Genomic DNA, 21,279 nt, shown 5'->3' with positions numbered 1-21,279 from the left:
TGGTGTATGTGGACAGCACACAGGGAATCAGTGTGTCACTCATCCTGCTCTGTGTTTCTCACAGGATGAAGAGAACGGAAATGCAAGCGGAAAAAGTGAGTGTTTAAATGTTTCTGTTGACCTTATCTGACACACACTCTTTGTCAATGACAGTGCAGTCAATTCAGTATTCAGTTAGTGTGTGTGTGCACACATAATGCATATATGTATATGAATCTGTGTTGTTGTTTCTTTTATAGCAGGTTGTCAGCAGTCACGTCTGGAGCCCATGGACACCATCTTTGTAAAGAGTGTCAAAGAAAATGGCCCCGCCCAACAAGCTGGACTCTGTACAGGTAGAAAACACCTCTTTTTCCTCCCTTCTTTACCTGTTTGACATTACTAAAAGCGCTCCGTTTACTAATACTACTTCTCGTAGTTACTCCTTAATGAATTCTTTGTGACACTTATAGAACATCAATATACTAAGGACTGAGAAATATTACACTGTATATAAAATATTTGTTTCTGCATATATTATAAATGAATCTACATTTGTACTTGTGTTATATTTGCCTCAAAATATGCTTGTTTAACTATGCGTGTGTGTGTGTGTGTGTGTGTGTGTGTGTGTGTGTGTGTGTGTGTGTGTGTGTGTGTGTGTGTGTGTGTGTGTGTGTGTGTGTGTGTGTGTGTGTGTGTGTGTGTGTGTGTGTGTGTGTGATTGTGTGTTTACATTCTCTAGGTGACAGGCTGGTGAAAGTGAATCGGGAAAGCATTCTGGGGAAAACCTACTCTCAAGTGATCGCTCTCATCCAAAACAGGTAGGACACTGTATATTAAATATTATAAATCACTTCTAATGTCCATATAAATATATATATATATATCCTGATGCCAATGCTCATGTATCTTGACATGCTTTGTAGTGAGGACATTCTGGAGCTCTCTATTATGCCAAAAGACGAGGATGTGTTGCAGTTGGTAAGTGTGAGTATTGTCTTTCTTCTTCTTTTCTCTCCCTTCTTCCATTCCCCTTGTTTCCCCCATGTGTAGTCACAGTTAGCTAGGCCGGCTACATTACATTATAGCATGGATTATGTATTTATGTCAATGTTCTAGGAGATATTTTAGGGAAGTTCGAATTGTGCATGGACAATAAGGCTGTACTGATCGACCAACAACAACATGTAGTGATGGGTATTAAAGAAGGCTTTGTTACCACTAAGAGTTTGAAAAATAAAAACATTGAAAAACACATTCCGCAAAATGGTCGACTGTATGTGTGGAATCCAGCTATTATTGCATGTGCCTCTGTCCTGTAGCTGCTCCCTCCATCTTTCTTTCTGTGTCCATGAGTAACATTGTGTCCTCTCCTCTCTGGTCTGTAGGCGTACTCCCAGGACGCCTACCTGAAAGGCAACCAGCCGTATTCAGGCGAGGCCCAGCACCTTCCTGATCCACCTCCTCACTGTTACCCTCCCACCAAGCCCAGCTCCAGTGGCCCCCAGCCCGGCCACGGCCCCCTCAGCCCGCTGGACAACTGGCAGTGTCGGTCCGGCCCGGCCCCCTTCCCACTGGACAATCGCCCCCCTGCTGCCGCCTCCTCTCCCCTGAGCCCTGGCTGGACCGGGGGCAGTGCTGAGGAGGCCAGCGGACACTTCTCCTCATGGAGCAGGCAGCGCGGACGCTCCTCTTCGGCCGTCAGCGCTCTGGACTTTCACTTTGCCAACCACAACGCTGCCATCGCCTCGGCCACTTTGCCCACGCCGCGTAAGAGCAGCACATGGCCGCCTCCTCCGCCCGCACAGACTCCCTCTGCCACCAGGCGCTGTCCGACTGGTACTACAGCCAGGCCGAGGCCGCCGAGCACATGTCCCCCCGACACCGCAGCATCTCTCAGGATCATCTGGCAGAGCTGGGCCTGGGGCTGGCTCTCGGCCCCGGACCTGCTACGTCTCATTCCACCTCCGTCTCTGCAGAGCAACGCAGGAGAGAGACCTTACTCTACCACCACCAGGCTGCTTCTGCTGCTGCTGCTTCCCACGATTCCAACTGGCTAGGCGGCTGGAACGGTGCTCCAGGAGCAGGGAGCAGGTCGTGTTCAGAGAGCCTGCTGGCGGCCTACGCAGAGTACGAGCACAACTACGGCCGATCGGTGGAAACACTGGCACAGGCCTCTGCGCTGGTCCCACCACACTACGAACACTCTTCACAAGTGAGAACACCGAGCGAGCAGAAAGAGCAACTCATCTCAGTAGGGCTTCAGCACCAAAGCACAGTCACCTCCCCCGTCACAGCAGCTCCTCCTAACAGCAGGCAGGTAGCTGAACCCCAAACGAGGAGAGTGAAAGAAGAAGAGCTAGTAGGCTACCAAAGCTACAGCCCGTCTTTCTCCCGCAAAGCCACCCACATCCTCCAGCAGGCGCACTCCTTCAGAGAGCCCAGCCACCGCGGGCCCTGCCTGAACTGGAGCCCGGGGGGCGGGAGCAGCCCTGTGGACAGCGACGGAGCGTTGGTTCCCAGGCCCCGATCCACCCCGGCCCTGTCTGCATCAGATGAGGAGAGAGTGTGTCTGGGTGAGGACAGGGAGCTCCTCTCCCCCGTCTCCCTCCATCAGGAGGTGGTGCTGAGGCAGAAGCAGCCTCCAGGCCGCCCGGCCCCCGCACTGGCCCTGCGTCACCACGAGCCCCGTGCTCTGACACCACAAACCAGGACACCCTCTCCTGTCTCTGAGGGGCCCGGGCCCAACCGCAGGGCTAATGGTAGCCTGGCACAGCATGCCTTCAACTCCCTCTCCTCTATTCCCTTCATAGGTTAGTGAGCTGTCCTCTGTAGCAACTGACTTTATATAGTGGTCACACCTTGTCAACACAGTAACAAAATGAACCTCAAACAATGTCACTTTGATACAATAGATTACTCTATAAAACACATTTTGATGGTATTTTCAGTCATATTTTTTAACAATTATGTTGTCTGTTGCTACAGAGCTTTTCAATATTTCACCTTGACGCTTTTGTGGTATACCTTTTCTTTCTGTTTCTATCCTTTCCAACATGTCTCTGTGTGTATCACCCATATCAACATAATGCTGGGTTCCCTCACTATGGGCCAGATCCACAAAGAATGGATTAAGAGCTCCATGATTTGCTTAGAAATAGCACCGCCAATCTGCGTGTTAGCACCGTATCCACAAAGCAACTTGTACTATTTATATGCCGTGGCTAACATGCCCACACAGTTTGACAGGTGAGCTTTTAGCTTGCCCTTGTTTTTTTTGCGTTTACATGAGTAAGCGGATCTCTTCCCAGGCAGCACTGTTTCAACTCCATTCCCCTTGACTGTAGATTTCCCCCATTATATAACTCAATATCATTCAAAGCTCACCAACTTTGAAGAGAGAGAGACAGAGAGAAAAAGAGAAATTGCGTCAAGATAAAACAAGATTGACAATGGCATTAAACAGCACCACAATAACTGCCTGTAGCAATTAGGGCTGGCCTTTGAGGATAAGATGGTATATGCAACAAGGCTTGTTTGCATAGGGGAGGGGGTCATTTTGCACAGAATCTTTGAATATTCCCAAATTTACATTCTCACAAATGGGACAGGCACACCCAGGTTGCAGTCTGCTTGGCGGTGCAGTGCAGTTTGGAGTTTGCGTGCACTTCCCCCTTTGCGCGTGCTGTGCTTTGTGGATCGAACGCCATCTTTTTTTTCTCTCATTTGCACAGGTTTACAATCGCAAAATCAGTGCAATCCTTTTAGTGGATTTGGCCCTATACGTAGTTCTCTGTACCTATTCAAATCTATGCTAACGAATCCTGAATGTTAAATGTTTCTGGTATGTTTTTCTGAAACATTTTCTATGTCCTAACCAACAACCTGCGAACACCACTCTAGCTGCTCTTGTCTGTCTATCTGTATGTCTATCTGTGTGTGTATCATACTCTCTTTGTCCCCCCCCTGTTGCTCCCTTGTGATGCCGACCCTCCAGACGACCCCATCACCAGTCCTAGTATTGACCTGCAGGCCTGCTATGTGCCAGCCTGCTCTGTGGTCTCCTCTTCTCTGGCCTTCACTCTCACTTCTTCCACCTCTGTCTCCCACACCCTCTCCTCCATCTCTCCCTTTGTCCGACTGCGTTCTCAACACTGCAGTGAGTCCAATGCACAATGCTTTCACTAACTGAAAAGGATCTCAACAAAGGGAGCTAGACCAAGATAGTCATACGGTTTTTTTCTCAGTGTGTTTGAACTGATGTTACCAGACACAACCATGAATGTTTTAAAGTCAAAAAAGCAAGCAGTAATGTATTGCTGGCCCAGCATTGTGAAAACCTTCTTAGTGTATACTGCAGCTTCCTGTTATAACATATGGTTGTAAGTCGAAATAATGAGAAATCTTCTTGTAATAACAAAAGACCTTTCACATCATAACGCTATACTGATCTGTTCTTCTTTTTCCCTGGTGTGGAAGCTGAATTATGTAATGCATTCAGTGCTAAGATATGTTTGTCTAGCCTTTAGCCTCATGGTCTGTTTGGTGTGTGGACCAATCCAGTGTTAATACACAGCCTAGGCTCTGTAAACAGGCATGTTGATTTCTGCTGTGGACCCCCTTTTGTTTGAATACCCTTTTGTTTACATACCAGTCTACAGAGCCTAGGCTGTGTATTAACACCAGATTTTTTTCAGCGAACACACAGTACAGACATACAGAGATATTCACTGATTTTGACACAAAAGTGAATTTGACAACAATGATTCTCCAGAATCATTTAAGTTCACCTTAAAAAATATCTACAACATCAGTCTTTTCATTAGTTTAGTATAGCAGGTGACGCTAACTTCTCTGATTAGCTTTTTTATTGCAATGGTGCAAATTAGAGCTGTAACATATCCAGAATTCTTTGTTGTAGCCAATGGGAACTAAGCATCCATAGCAGTCAAGAAGTGATTGACGATTATTTGATTTATTAACTAACTTATTTTGATGTATGCAGTCAAAAATATTTGAAAGATGCTACAGTCATTCAAATTCTCCCCCCCCCCTCCTCCTGGCTTATGTCAGCCTCATGTAAAACCATACACTGTTTTAAACCACTCATTACTTCAGTTACTCATCTTCTTGCCTTCACTCTTCACACATTATATTGCAGTGTTCCCCCCCTCTTCCTCTCTCCCTCTTCTGTCCCTCTCTGACTTGTCTCTCTGTCTCTTCAGGTAGCATTAAGAGCCGGCGCTCCTCTTACCTGCTGGCCATCACCACAGAGAGATCCAAGTCCTGTGAAGAAGGTCTCAACACCTTCAGAGAGGAGGGCCGCGTCTTCTCGTAAGTCAGGAACAACTGGAACACTGTGAAAGCTCTGTTTATGGAGCAGATAAGTGCTACAATCTTTCAATTTCGTTAGCCTCATAGCATTATTGCCTAAATCATATTTACTCTACTTTACTTTTACTCTACATCTACTCTATTCTACATATACTCTATATCTACTTTACCCTACTCTATAACCCTTAAAATATGACTTAGGCAATTATGCTATTAGGCTAACGAAAAGTAGATGTAGAGTGGAGTAGATGTAGAATAGAGTAGATGTAGAGTAAAAGTAGAGTAGAATAAATATGATTTAGGCAATTATGCTATGAGGCTAACGATTTGTGATATAAGCGTGCAAATTGTCATGAGCAGTCTCCATGCGTCACTTGACAGGAAAATTGTCCGATACAATGAAAATTTAAAAAAAATTAAATAAAAAAAATCAATTAAAAAACCCGAACTCAAATTCAAAATTTCAAATGTCTCGGGACAATTTTCTTGTCAAGTGACTCATGGAGACTGCTCATGCCAATTGTCACGCTTGTATCATCAACTGAAAGATTGAGGTGAAAATAAGCACTTAGCCGTGCCACTATATGCGGGGTGCTCGTGGTGTAGCGGTTAGATATCATATGATATATATAAAAGCAAAAATGCCAATAGATAATCTTAAGAAAAAGCTCTATTTCCTCATTGCAATCGGTCTGTAAAAAGTCTCATAAATGACAGTTAAGTGGAGACACATTGATCACCTAAGGCACGCGCTATTTAGTTATCCTCGTCGTAATTTTGAAAATATGCACGTTATAGCTTTTACGAGGAATTCATATTAATACATTATCTGTTGTACTTTAAGGAATATTCACTTTTTGATTTGTTTTGGTTACTATCATTTCTAGTTGGATTAAAATATGCATATTATATTTCTCAATGTTTCATTTTCAAGTCATTTTGTCACATGTAAGTGCTTTCTACATCATAGATTATGACGTGTGCTTTTTCTGTTCCACAGCAAATTGCCAAAAAGGGTCAAGAGCTTTTTCTTTGACGGGGTGAGTCTGCTCTGCAATACACTTTAAATAAAACCTGAATACATGTATTCATCTACAATTTACTCTGTTTGTATTTGATGTATATTTCAGCTAACTGAGGTCTTTACACTGGCTTCCTGTCACTCAAAGAATTGATCTCAAAATACTGATGTTGGTTTATAAAGCCCTAATTGGTCTAGGGACGAAATACATTACTGATTTGCTGATACGTTATGAGCCGTCCAGAGCCCTTAGGTCGTCTGGGACAGGTCTACTTACAGTCCCCAGAGTTAGGACTAAACAAGGAGAAGCAGCCTTTAGTTGTTATGCTCCACATATCTGGAACAAACTTTCAGAAAACTTGAGGTCTGCTGCAACTCTCAGTTCTTTTAAATCAAGTCTGAAGACTTTTTTGTTTCCATTTTAACCTGCAATTTTTTATTTATTTAAATGTTCTATGTCTACTCATTAGCTTTTAAATGTTGTATTTCTATTCATTCGCTTTTCTAATGTGTATTATGAATTTTAATCTTGCCCCTGTAAAGCACTTTGAATGGCCTTATGTCTGAATTGTGCTATATAAATAAACTTGCCTTGCCTTGCCTTTCCTTGCCCAACCTAACAAACGCTGCTTAGTGTGAAAGCCATAATCCCCTATCCATTGTGTTGTAGTCTCTGGAGAGCTTACGAGCCCAGGAGGAGGCCCGGTCCAAGCGCCACTCCACCTCTGAACTGGGAACCATCACCTTTAGTGATGTCCGTAAGGAGGGCTGGCTGCACTACAAACAGATCCTCACTGAGAAGGGAAAGGTATACAACCCCACACCCCTGTACTATGACCTTAGCTACTGTCTGTCACCACATCTGTCAAGCTTCATAGTACTTCTTTCTTTGTAATAAGTGGGTCATTGAATTTACAATGAAGAAGACAACGGCACGTTTCTCTTTTCTAACCAGCAGCTGTGAATTTTGACGGCTAAACTGTCGACAACAGATTGAACGGTCTGTAGCTAGCGAACGTTAGCTTCCTGAGTTTGTTCAAAATGTTTCCCCATCATATTTAGAACCATGTTTAATGTCTTCCAATATATACATTTGAATACTTAATACATAATGTGTTTTAGAGACACTAGAGAGAATTTTTTTTTCATTATGCACTTTGAGAATAAAGTGGAAACACAATGTCAGGAACATAGACCAAATACAATGTTGAGTATAAACTGGACAGTTAAAACACTGCAGTGAAGCTGGAAAGATATTGACAGATTTCAACTTCCGGGATCAATATCATAAGTAAAACCTTTATTAACACAAACCATGTATCTTTGCTACAACCTCATTTTGGCTTAAACCAGGTTATGTTATGGAAGCAAACTAGACAAAAGAAATCTCAAAATGGACCCGTGCCTTTCCCTGCAGTGGCTGGTCTTAAGGCTTAATGTTCTTTGTGTACGGTCTTTTCCCCTCATTGTAGAAAGTGGGCGGTGGCATGCGGCCGTGGAAGCGCGCCTTCTCCGTGCTGCGTTCCCATTCGCTCTTCCTCTACAAGGACAAGAGGGAGGCGGTGCTTCACGGGGCGGGGGCGGGGCCTAGCAGCCAGGACGAACAGCAGCACCCGCCAATCAGCATCCGCGGCTGCCTCATCGACATCGCCTACAGCGAGACCAAGCGCAAGCACACGCTCAGGCTGACCACGCAGGACTTCTGTGAATACCTGCTCCAGGCCGAGGACAGGGACGACATGCTGGCCTGGATCAGGGTCATCAGAGAGAACAGCAAGACAGACAACGAGGTCAGACCCTCATAGACACTTAAAGGGCTACTTCAGTATTATTGTGTGCTTGTATGAGGTACTTCTGCATAGTTAAGCTGTGTTCGAAAAAGCCACACTAACGTCCTCCCTCCTACATACTCAACATGTATATATTACACACTGTCTACTTAACGATCGATTGTGTATGCGAGGATCGTCGGACCGTTTACACTGAAGTATATAGAAGCAAAAAAATAAAACATTGTGGGGCGGTTGAGTAGGAAAAGTAACCTATCGATCCACACACAAAATCTTCCCTGGGAGTAAGTACTCATCCGGGCATTTCTCGCCTACACAAACTCGCATACACAACCACGACATACTCAAATTGACGTCAAAATGAGTATGAGTAGGACGTTAGTAGGACTTTTTGAACACAGCCTTAGTCTGTTACCCTATGGAGATGGCGGTCAGCTCAGTTATTTTGAGCAGTTTGGGCTAAACGTCGCAGTAGCAGAAGTCAGCATTGTGTTGTTGCAGAGTAGGGCAGAAGAAACATTTTTTTTGGAAACGTATAAAATGCTTACCTCAAAAGTAAGTATCCGGTCAGTGGTACACCAAATTAAGGAATGTTTCACTGTTGATTTGTGGACTGATAGGCTACACAGCACTGTCGAACAGCCGTTTATTTTTGCACTTCTTTCAAGCGTATTTCAGCAATATATTACTACGCCAACTTGCCTCGGTGCACTGCAGTGTATCACCCAAATCCTACATTTAGTGTATAATTGAACGGATATTTATTTTTGGGGTAAGCATTTATATACAGTATGTATAAGGCAAAAGAAAAAAGGTTCCATAAGGTAACACACTTACTATGTCTAAGTAACTCATACAATCCCACTTCAAAAATACTGAACTATCACTTTAACATGATGGAATTTACACACACACACACACACGCACGCACACACACACACACACACACACACACACACACACACACACACACACACACACACACACACACACACACACACACACACACACACACACACACACACACCAAGCTAATCTGTGATCTCCATTTGCTCTAGGAAATTGGTTTCTCAAGACAAGCTCTCATCAACAAGAAGATGAATGACTACAGGAAACACAGGTCAGCACGGGACAGATTCTATTTGGCCAAACATATTGGCGTGACCGACACACCTTATGTGTTATAAGCAATCAGTGTAGCTCTAGGCTGGTTTTCTTCTAGAAATAGTTTTTCATGGTGTAGTGTTGAAAAAAATCTTTTATATATCTTGAGGGGCCATTGCTGAATCTCCTCTTGTTCAGCCTCTGTCTGAAAGAGACGTTTTAGAGCATGTTTCTTCTAGCCCCGCCTTCCAAAAAAAAGCCCAGTCTGCCCTGATTGGTGTTGACTGGGGCTGACTGTGCTTTTCACAGCTGGAAGTAATGCCAAGTGCTTAGTGCTAAGTGAGGTTGATAGTGGGGGGGGGGGTGTCTTCTCCCTTCCAAAAAACATGAATAATCAGGAAAAAAACAAAAAAAACCCAAGATGTTTTATTTCCATGTGTCTCTGTGTGTCTCCCCCGGTGCAGTCTGACAGGTAGTAAGCCTGACTCCTCGCCCAGAGCCCACCGTATGATGCCCCCCTTCCTCCTGGCTAAGACTGACAACACCTCAGTCAACCGTGCATCCAGAACCGGTGGGTACAAACATGACATCTCTGGCCTGAGTTCAACTACAGGAAGAACACAATTCTAAATGCTGCTAACTGCATGTCATAAGCAGCGATGTAAAGACAGTTAGAGATTGGTGTTTTAGGACGTCATGTGGCATATAAACAAGGGTTCTTTGGACACACACACACACACACACACACACACACACACACACACACACACACACACACTTTTAAGGATTTTATTGAGCTGCGAGCATGTCTTTAGATTCTTGTTAGTTATACTAAACCGTCAATTCTCCGGTGTCCATACCTCTTATTATTTTTCCATGTGAAAATACATCTCCAATGTAAATGTGTGTGTTTGAGCTCAGATGACAACAAGGCGCTGTGGGGCATCAACATCATGAAGAAGGCCAGGAAGACAGCAGGCAGCCCCAAGGCCTTCGGGGTGAGACTGGAGGACTGTCAGCCTGCTCTCAACCATAAAGTAAGCCTTCAGTGTCTCTTATGCTCAGGCCAAAAAAAATTATGCCAACAATATGATTCATAGCATAAAAATAACATGATTTCTACATCTGTCCGAGACACTCAAGTCAGAAATATATAGCCTGGGTTCAAACCACAAGGGAGTACTGTATCAACCACTTAACATTTAACTTCACAGAGAGCAGCAAAGTGTTTCAATATAGGATAGATAGATAGATAGATAGATAGATAGATAGATAGATAGATAGATAGATAGATAGATAGATAGATAGATAGATAGATAGATAGATAGATAGATAGATAGATAGATAGATAGATAGATAGATAGATAGAGAGATAGATAGATAGATAGAGAGAGAGAGAGATATATATATATATATATAGATAGATAGATAGATAGATAGATAGATAGATAGATGGATGGATGGATGGATGGATGGATGCCATCGGTGTTTGAGTGTATGTATAAAAATGTGTATTGTGAAGCGCCTTGTGACCCTGGTCTGTGAAGGGCGCTATATAAATAAAGCTTACTTACTTACTTACTTACTATGGATGGATGGATGGGTGGATGGATGGATGGATGGATAGATAGATTGGCCGGTGGGAGAATGGTTTGTGGTCCTTAAAGAACAAGAAAATGATTCAGGTGATAACAAAAGGCTGTCTTGCCAAACTGAATCTATTGGTGTGTGTTAATACTAATAATTATAATTTTAATAGGTTTGTTATTAGGGGATAAGTGACTGTAACATAGACTATCTGCCAGCTGGCTAGCTTCTCACATCCCACAGTGCAGTCTAAGTTGTCTCATCATCACACACAGTATTTACTTGAACATTTCAATGCAGGACAGTTATTTGGCGAGGGTCAGATATAAGAAACTGCACCAGGCATCACTCAACTGGTTATACAGAGACATTCTTCTACATGTTTACATTGAATACATTTGTGTGATGTCACATGCATTAGAGGGCCCTTCAGCCAATCACTGTCATTTGTAATGTTCCCTCACACACTGCTTCTGACATTTATTAAAAACAATTTATGTAACTCGAACAATCAACATTAAACAGAAGAAAAAACAAATAAAACCTGATAAAAACCCAAAGATAAAACACAAACATAGATAAGGATAAGTTCCAGAAGGAGCCGGCAGAAGCACAATGCCTTTATACTCCTATACGCCTTGCTTTACAATATTATATCATTACAGAATTCAAATCTATATACTGCATTTGTATTTGTAACACACCCAAAATATTCTCCTCTGTTTAGCGTCTTGTCTTGATTACACTGTGTCTCTAATCACTAAATAAAAATCAAATGAAATCTTGCGTGTGTGTTCCCCCTGTCCTGTGTCCTGTCCCTAGTTTGTCCCTCTGATCGTGGAGATGTGCTGTGGGGTGGTGGAGGCCACGGGGCTGGACTACACCGGCATCTACAGGGTACCAGGGAACAACGCCATGGTGTCCAACCTGCAGGAGCACCTCAACAAGGGCATGGACATCAACACTGCTGAGGAGGTGTGTGTGTGTGTGTGTGTGTGTGTGTGTGTGTGTGTGTGTGTGTGTGTGTGTGTGTGTGTGTGTGTGTGTGTCTGTGTGTCTGTCTGTCTGTCTGTCTGTCTGTCTGTCTGTGTGTGTGTGCCTGCCTGCCTGCCTGTCTGTCTGTCTGTCTGTCTGTCTGTCTGTCTGTCTGTCTGTCTGTGTGTGTATGTGCGTGCGTGCGTCAGTGTGTGTGCATGTGTGTGTGTGAGAGAGAGAGAGTACACATTGACATACTGTAGAGGAACAGAAAAACATTATTAATACAAATATGAGTCGAGTCTTACCTATGATGAGTTTTATTGCAGAGTAACTTTGTTGATGAGGTGTGTTCCTTCCATTATAGTGCTGAACTATCCCTTGTATAACCCTGAACCTTTCCCTATCCACAGCGATGGCAGGACCTCAACGTAATCAGCAGCCTGCTCAAATCCTTCTTCAGAAAACTGCCTGAGCCGCTGTTCACTGATGGTGAGTCCAGCCATTTACAACTGGTTTATTGTCTGATCATGCTGCCTTTGCTTTACTCTATGTATATATATATTTGACTATCATTATATTGCTGCTCTGTACTCCATTGTATACTGCATTTTGATTCTTTTAATTATCAGTGTTTCCCTCATCAGTATTTGTTCTTGTTTCTGTCTTTGTTTAGTTTCTTTGTTGTTTTTAAAAAAACTAGCATTTATGCTAATACACTGAAAACAATGCATCTGGTTCGTCCAATGATATTGTCATGTCCATGTCAAATCAAATCTACAATACAATTCTTTAATGTAAAGTAAAGCATAAATCATAATGAACATGTATGATGTGTAATGTTTACCTACGCCTGCCACTGGGTTACCCGCGTAACGTTTTGTCAGTTAGCTGCAGAGATCAGGGCTACATTACCATCGGTTTGGAAAAAAATAAAAAGATTTGGTTTGAACATTTATTTTTCTGTTGTTTTCATGTGAAATGTATCATGTTAAACTGTGAAATATGTTACTTTTTAATAATGTCACCCTTTTCTTTGTACGTTGTTGCTGTTTACAGACAAATACATCGATGTCATTGATGCCAACCGGATAGCAGACGCAGAGGAAAGACTGAAGACCATGAAGAAACTGGTAGGTGTCCGCACCATGTAGGGCAATGAATGAATGTATTTATCATGGATACATTTTTTAATTCTACACCCACGTCTTGCTTCTCTATCCAGATCCATGACCTCCCAGATCACTACTACCACACCCTCAAGTTCCTGGTGGGCCACCTCAAGACGGTGGCCGATCACTCTGAACAGAACAAGGTCAGCCAACCCATATGTACTGTAGGCGCCAACATGTGTATTTACTCTGTTTGTTTTATTCTTTTATTTTGAAAGGTTTGCTCACACTGTTTTGGTTCATGTCACTTCAGTTTGATTGACACATGGGTGGGGTTTAATCTATATACCTGGGCACTCGGATGGGCGGGGGTACGAGACAAAGGGGGTCAGTGGCGCTCCTGATTATATTTTCTGTTTACCGTCATTAACATCGTCATTGTCGTCACTATATATTTTATTGATGTGTTGTCATTCTGTCTTCAGTTAATACATTTTCAAACTATACTCGCTGGACTTGGATTCATTTGAATGACGTGTAACTGCCCGGAGCCCATCCAAGCCTCTTAGCGGCCTTTATAGGAAAGCATGTCGCCACACCATACATGTTGGCTTTTAGTTTTTTTGTATTCATATAAACTGTGGTGGTTAAAGACCTACTTCACCAGTGGGAATATGAAGGTGTATTGAACTCTGAGATCCTATGTAGTATAAATGTGCAAAAAATAATTGAAATCAGTTCATCCTAGCCTGAGAAAAAGCATAAAGAGTGTTTTATGGTCTCACTGTCTAACCCTACATTTTACTAGACTGACATCACACTAGTAAAAATGTAAGGTTAGGATTTAACAGGACAGCTGGGCCAAGGGAAGACTGAGGGAAGACTGAGGGTAGAAAAACCTCATTCATTATATTATAATAGCGATTTTACAATGATAGAACGTCGGTTCCGTATGGGTGAAGTATTCCTTTCAATGGAACTGGATATGAACATAGAGGTATTTTATTTCCTCCCCCCAGATGGAGCCCAGGAACCTGGCTCTGGTGTTCGGTCCCACTCTGGTGAGGTCGTCAGAGGACAACATGACAGACATGGTCACACACATGCCTGACCGCTACAAGATAGTGGAAACGCTTATCCTGCACGTAAGAAACCCACACAGCTGCTTTTTTTCTAACGCAAGATATACTGCATCCCTGCGTTCCAATCCCCATACTTCCCTACTATTTAGTATGCCAGAAAAAGATTTAGGATGTCCCAATACATGCACGTCAATTGTAGTATGCTGAAAATACATAAATGCCCAACTAACTCCAATAGCATTTTGCAGTATTCCTCTTTATTCCTGACATTTCTGGACATAATGACAACAAGAAATCTTTACCTGATTTAGTTTTCTCTCCCGTGGCCCTAAAACTCTTCTGTACTTTAGTATGTAGTGTAGTAAAAAGACTACAACTCTTCTGTACTTTAGTATGTAGTGTAAGGCTTCGGGGGGGAGTTTGGGACACAGGTGCGGACCAAGGGGTTTCTAAAAGTTATCCCCGGAGGGATAACCACTAAATCGCAACGCGACACTGGGAGGGGGGAGAAAACAAAAAGCACAAAGTTGTGCAGGGCCACACAGGCTACCTTTTAATATTGAAAACTAAAACACGAACAAAACCACCACTGCCAAGCAGCTGAATGGACACACACACAAAACAGAAGACTTAGACACACAGGGAGCACTCAGAGACAACCTCTCACTAGTGATGGCAATTTGACTCTGAAGCTTCGATACGTGCTTTGAACCCTAGGACTACGAGCCAATAGAACCAACGCTTCGAAACTTGCTTCAAATCACGTGACATATGACGTCCGAAGCAGTAACTGCTTCACTCCCTGAATTAACCACCCAACTGGTTCGCCGTCCAACCAGACGCTTCAGCGACACTGCTCGTGTCATTCGGACATGTACCTGAATAAAAATCTTTGAATGTTCCCTGTCCCACATAAGCACACCCCTGCCACCATAGTAACACAAGCACACCCCCGTCATGCTACATTTTACCATCATTCTCTCATCAATAACACAATGAACAAAACAATCTTTTTTTTTATTTTATTTGTGTGTGTGTGTGTGTGTGTGTGTGTGTGTGTGTGTGTGTGTGTGTATGGGGGGGGGGGGGGGGGGCGGGGGCACATGATCAAAGCATTTTCAAAGCATGTAAACTCGGTCCACTGTAGGCTACACTTGCATTTCACCAGCAGAGGTCACTGTTACTGAAGCTTCGAGTAGTGAACCTATTTTCGAACCGATTGGCTCGAATGGTTCAATGCTTCAGAAAAGCTTCATTTGCCCATCACTACCTCTCACTACCTCTTAAGGTGAGATAATGAGCAGCACAAAGCACTGGGATCTCAGGGCATATATCATCTCCTCACACCTGGGTCCAATCAGCCAATCAGTGCCACACACCAGATTGCAGTGAGGGAATCAGTCACGATTCTCACGGAGAACCTTCCGTTTCCTCACAATGTAGTGTAGTAAAAAGACAAAGTATGTGATTTGGAACGCAGGGCATGATTCATTAAAGGTGCACTATGCAGTTTCTAAGGAGGGAGATTTATTTACATTCGCAGAGCCTGCAGTTAGTTAGTTTAAAAAACATGTTAACTCTACTTGTGATTCTTCATTTTGATTAATTCCATTATTATAAATCAAAGCAAATGTATATCGAGGCACCTGTAACCAAACATAAGACTGGAATATGTTTGTACATAACAAAAACGTGGGCTCTACTGATGGAAACAGTAACAAACAGTGTTCCAGGGATCTACCTTTTCTTTCGAGGAATGTATGTTTACTAGAATGTTTATTAGAATATACCTTAGAAAATTGTCACTTCTCTGACACACCCAAAGTTACATTGTGCACCTTTAAAAGTGAGTACTCTATGTGTTTTAATGTTAGTAATGCTGTGTTTGTTTTTTTCAACAGCATGACTGGTTCTTCAGTAATGGAGATTATGATGAAGAGGAGAAGGTACGTTGCAGTGTATTTGTTAGTGTACAGAGCTGAGAATGTCTTTAAGTGCGGCTCCTGTAGCCATTTCATTGTCCTCATTTGAACTACTTTCACATTGCTTGTGGATGTGTATTTGTGTGTGTAGGCTCCAGAGGATAAGAGGGACCTGCAGTCCATGCCCAACATCGACCACCTTCTGTCCAACATAGGCCGAGCGGGCATGCCAGGACAGCCATCAGGTCAGGCTCCTCAAGAATCCAAGATACATGATCATGTTTAAAGTGTTTGGATTAATGCAATACATTTTTTGGACGTTCCTATCCAAGGGAGTGTTTTAACCAAGTGGACCTATTATACTTTTCGACTTTTATGACCTATAAACGTTGTTATAATGATTTATAGTCATGTTTAACCATACTAGCGTATCAAATAATGACGTACATGCATTTAGACGCATTCCCTGCTGACCGTCTGGGGTGGCTGTGCAGAGCGCTAAACACTAGGGCAGCCGGTCGAGAAATCACATGTTCAAATCGATTCAAATGTCCTGCCATCGTGTCGTCACAATTCCGGATTTTTCCATGTATGGTAACGTGCTGCTCAGGCAAACTCCGGCCATGCCCCCACCTTCCTGCTCTCAAATCTGCCCGCGCGCTGCCGAAATTGTTCCGGAAGGAAGGTAACCAATCACAACGGAGTGGGGTTTGCAGGAAGGGGGGGGGGGGGGGGTGGAGAAGCACAAAGCAGAGTGTGGAGAGTTACTGCTGTGCACGCTAGGGTGAGAGGAAGAGTGTCCCGAAAATCTTTTTAAAATTTTAACAAGAAATTAAGACCAGAAACGTAGTATAATAGGAGATCTTTAAGCAGACATTTGCAAAATATAAAGTAACCATAAACCAAAAGTATGATACTAGATGATATGATACAACCAATCTTACCCAGGGAAAAAAAGGTCTATTATCTGGGCAAACAAAAACCTTCAAATAGCAAATTTACGAAAATAATAATACCGATGTTGTTAACTAATTGAGACATATTTTTCACAATAAATAAATAAATATTAAGTTATCAAATGTGACAATGAATAGCTCCAACTATTCCATTGCATATTAAAGGTACAATCCAAAGACCTACAGTAATAGACAATTCAATGCATTTGTTTCTGAGGTAGTTGGGTGCAGCTCCCATTGTCTGCTGTCTGTTGCAAATTTGTGTGAACCTTACGCTGTCCTTATTACATACTGATTGTACAATATGTTTATCTATAAGGATGGCCACTGTGTCAGATAAGGCAATCATACAGTCCTATAAAAGTGATGTCATCAGCAAAGAAGTCATACCGAGCAAGAGTCTGGGATCAAGAATGTAAACAGTTCAATTTAATTCAATTCAGTTTATTTAAGAAGGGGACAGAGCAAATTAAATTAAAATTGCCAGAATCAGCCAAAAAATACAATTAAACCAGATAAAACTTTTACTTTTGTTTTCACAATTCCTCCTAGCGGCTCCAACAACATTCCTCTTTAACCATATTAACAGATGTGATGGTCATACTCTGCATGCTCTATTGGTCAATGTCAGATCATGTCATGGAAGGCATGCTAGTCTTACAGGCTGGATGGAATGATGCTTTCTATGTGTGCACCATTGATTGGCGTTCACTATTGCACACTACTGAGAATCAAATGATGAATTGTTGCACCTGATGCATTTGAAATCAAGCATCTACATCTATCAGTCAGTGCGTTTCCATGGGACAACTAGATTGGATTAAGACATATACTCGAACGGACCGTGTCACTTGTCTGAGTATACACAGCCTTTCAAAGATTCGATAAAAGGCCGGAGCATGGCTGACTCCGCTATGCTAGGTGGCGCTGTAGCCCTTTCAACAAGTAGTTATATAGCCACGTCCAGTTCCCTTCCGGCAACAACACTACTATTTATTACGTCGTCTCCTTCCACTTCCTTGTGAAATCCCCCGAAAGGGAACTCTTGAGCAAGCGCAGAACGCAAACTCTAATATGAGATATGCAATCCTATAAGTCCTGTTGAAGTCTTATTCCTTTATTAACCCGATTATGAGTCTGCATGAAACCACACTGACTGACTTTCCTATTGGATTCAGATGCTTTTTTTACTTGTAGTAATTTAAGCATTCATCCATCTAATGCATATTTACCTCTTTATAAAGCTCCTTCCCTCTTAGTGCAACATACGATTTCATAAGCCTACTTATTTAGTTTGTACATGAAGTATGTTATCTGCTGGTGTAGGTCCAGGGTAGTTGACTTGACTGGAGGCCTAATCTTGCTAGTATGCATTCACTCCAAAGGAACACAGGGGAGCTATTAATTAATATGTCAGAGAGAGAGATTTTTGTTAGATTCTTAAAGTTTGGCTAATACCAAACAAAACCTTCATAATTGAATTGCTAACCCTACAAATCTAACCTATATATTATATACTCCGAGGCTCAGTTCTTACCTCCCCTGTAGATCTCTGCACTGTTATATTTCTGCCTGTATATACTGATAATGTTTCCTACTTTTTCTCAGTGTTCTATTCTTTTTCCGGCCTTTTGTTCACTCTGTCTCTCTCTCTCTCTCTCTCTCTAGCTGAGACAGTGGATCAGCCTCTTCGGTAGGAACAGGTCTTTCTCTTTGCATGTGTTTGTGTTTGGTGGTGGTTCTATTACACTTTGCTTCATTCACCCGTTTATTTTCTTCCTGTCTGTTTCCCCACTAATAGACAGTCATTCTTATATCCTAGTAGTGTTAAAATGGTCAACTCTAGCAGCAGTAAAAGCCCAGAAGAGTGCATTGTTTGCTTGATTTTCTCCACAAATGTTGCAGCCCTGGTAGTGTGTGTGCTGTGATTAGCCAGATGTCACACATAACCAGTATCACACTGAGGCTGTGTTCGGGAAGCCATACTAACGTCCTACTCATACTCATTTTGACTTAAATTTGAGTATGTGACCGTTTGGGTATGCGAGTTTGGGTATGTGAGAATTGCCCGGATAAGTACTAACTTCCGGGAAGATTTTGGGTGTGGATCGATTTGATACTTTTCCTACTCAACCGCCCCACAATGCATTGCTTCTTTTCAAACGACAAGGAAGGTTCTTTTTAAATTCTTTATTTACAATTCTGCATTTCCTGCCCAACACAGGACTGTATGTAAAAATCTAGTTCTATATCTAACCTGTGGAGGGCGGTAATACACTAAACAGCGTCTAAACGGCCGGACTCTTATAATAATAATAAGAAATTCTTTATTGCTTGAGTATACTTCAGTGTGAATGTTTCGACGCACCTTGCATACACATTCGATCTTTAAGTAGACAGTATGTAGTATATAGATGGTGAGTATGTAGGAGGGAGGACGTTAGTATGGCTATCCGAACTCAGCCTCAAACTACTACAGTCACCTCTCCATTGACGACATGTTTTCTAATGCACAATTGTTTTCCTCTCTGACAGTTTCCACCACCAGCGATTCAGTTAAGACAAAGGTAAGCAGCACATCTTTTACTTGTGATTGTTTCTCATTGCTAAGGCACTCAGGCACACTAAGTAAATGCTTTGGCTACACGTGTAAATGTTTAAGAAAATGTGCCTTAAAAATCACTATTAGTGTTTAAAGCTATCGTGCGTAACGTCGGCCACATCTACATGAGGTAAACCTTTGGTGATCACGCATGGATTTTAAACCTTCTGCTGTACTTCTAGGTTGTTTTTGCTTAGCAGTAGAATCAACAACTGAAACATACCTTGGGCTCTTCTTGGGATTTTTCTGAGCCAGTGTTGGGGGGGAGAGGGGAGGGGCAACACCAAACGCTGCATTAGTGAGAAATACAGAATGAGTTTAGTGGATCTGAAAGGCTTGGTGGACTTTGTGTCAAGTCGTTAAGCAATGGCTCGAGTGCAACCGACATTTGTTTATACGGAAAAGGTACGCACTATAGCTTTAGACATTCAGAAGATAAAAAAGTAATTGTATTTTAATTGTAATTCTGTGATTGAATGATTGATTTTGGTAAATGAAGTGTAAGTGACCAATACTTACCTGGCATTTTTGAACCTTTCAGCTTTCTTCAGCCTGCAAGAAAGACCTTAATGCTAGGGACTTCCTTCCCATGTCCATTATATCCGCTGTGACCCGCAAACGTAAGAAACGCTACAGCACCCGTCTGCACGGGAGCAGCTCTGACGAGGACTCAGAACACGAGCCGGTCAAGACCAGCAACTACAGAGAGGGAGGGGAAGGGGAGGAGGGAGAGGAGAGAGCAGGGCTAGAGGAAGGAAAGGGAGAACACACCATTCCTAAGAAAGAAAAAAGGGATAGAAAGAAGAATGGGTCGAAGGGAAGAGACACTACGGAGGGAAGGGATTCATCTGCAGGAGAAGAAGACGCTGAAAGGGACGCGGGAAAGGGAACGGACAATCGCACCAAAAAAGCGAACGCAACGCAATTTCATCCAAACAGTTTCCCCCGCTCACACTATCAGGTCCACGCCACATACCCGAGACCCCCGGCTGGGACTAGTCATCCTTCCCATTCCAGGTCTCAGACCCTGGCCCGAGGTCACTCCACAGGCCCTCTCTGGATCCGCCCCACCAGGCTCCCCCCCAACAACCAGCAGGCTCCCAGCGCTCACGGGCCCCAGCAGCCAGACTGGAACCAGCCAGTGCCGGTCCGCCACAGGAAGAGCAGGGGAAGCAGGATGAGGGCCGTGTCCATGAACCTAGAGCTGGAGCTGGGCCGCAGTGAGGAGCGAGTCAAAGGGTGGAGGGCAGAGAGGGTGGAGGGGATCAGAGTCAGGGAGGGGACGCCTGCTCACAATGGATGTGGTGGAGTTCCTCTGGGATCTATTGTGGCTCCTCCCGTCCCTGGTCCTGCCCAGCAGCCTGCCCCTCTCTCCTCTGTCTCGGCCTGGATAGATCAAAGCTCTGCGGGGTCGTCTGTGGTTCTGAGGAGATCGGCACTGGGCCCTAGGGACAAGGAAAGAGTGTGGCGTCGTCACACGGTCATCGTTTAGCCATTGACTAATGCAGTACCAAGTACTTGTTCACAAATGAAGGGGAGTAATGTCCGCACAACAGCCTAATGATCTGGAAAACAATTATCTAGTGCAAAGGCACACACCACGTTTCAGCCGACCATTTGGCCTTACACCTTCTCAGGTGTGATTTGATTACAGTGAGCCATGACCCTTATAGTTTGGTTACATCACGTGACCAGAAGGGTGATGAGGAAAAATAAACAGACCCTGCGTTCCGTATCACATACTCTTTCTTTTTTCTATTCTACATACTACATCTGACGATAAAAATGATCTAGTTAGGATGCAGTATGCCA

At 43.2% G+C, this 21,279-nt stretch overlaps 1 protein-coding gene across 1 annotated transcript in view; it reads left to right on the top strand.

The window, feature by feature from the left end:
• The window catches only part of LOC307267217 (rho GTPase-activating protein 23-like), a gene marked incomplete at its 5' end in the record, with an annotated part of 27,583 nt that extends 6,304 nt beyond the window's left edge, over positions 1-21,279 (top strand). Inside the window, 23 exon segments of the mRNA XM_080049476.1 lie at positions 65-95; positions 240-335; positions 725-803; positions 909-969; positions 1,371-1,764; positions 1,767-2,795; positions 3,980-4,141; positions 5,208-5,316; positions 6,317-6,356; positions 7,008-7,145; positions 7,810-8,127; positions 9,186-9,247; positions 9,696-9,802; positions 10,153-10,268; positions 11,641-11,793; positions 12,207-12,285; positions 12,853-12,926; positions 13,019-13,108; positions 13,925-14,050; positions 15,889-15,933; positions 16,061-16,154; positions 19,401-19,432; positions 20,009-21,279. Of these exon segments, the coding sequence (XP_079905602.1) occupies positions 65-95; positions 240-335; positions 725-803; positions 909-969; positions 1,371-1,764; positions 1,767-2,795; positions 3,980-4,141; positions 5,208-5,316; positions 6,317-6,356; positions 7,008-7,145; positions 7,810-8,127; positions 9,186-9,247; positions 9,696-9,802; positions 10,153-10,268; positions 11,641-11,793; positions 12,207-12,285; positions 12,853-12,926; positions 13,019-13,108; positions 13,925-14,050; positions 15,889-15,933; positions 16,061-16,154; positions 19,401-19,432; positions 20,009-20,959 (4,386 nt within the window). The 3' untranslated portion in view covers positions 20,960-21,279.

This window comes from Ammodytes marinus (genome assembly GCF_949987685.1).
Source record: "Ammodytes marinus genome assembly, chromosome: 20".
NCBI lineage: Eukaryota > Metazoa > Chordata > Actinopteri > Uranoscopiformes > Ammodytidae > Ammodytes > Ammodytes marinus.
Note: the sequence above shows the minus strand (reverse complement) of the source record. Positions and strands in the feature narration are given on the sequence as shown.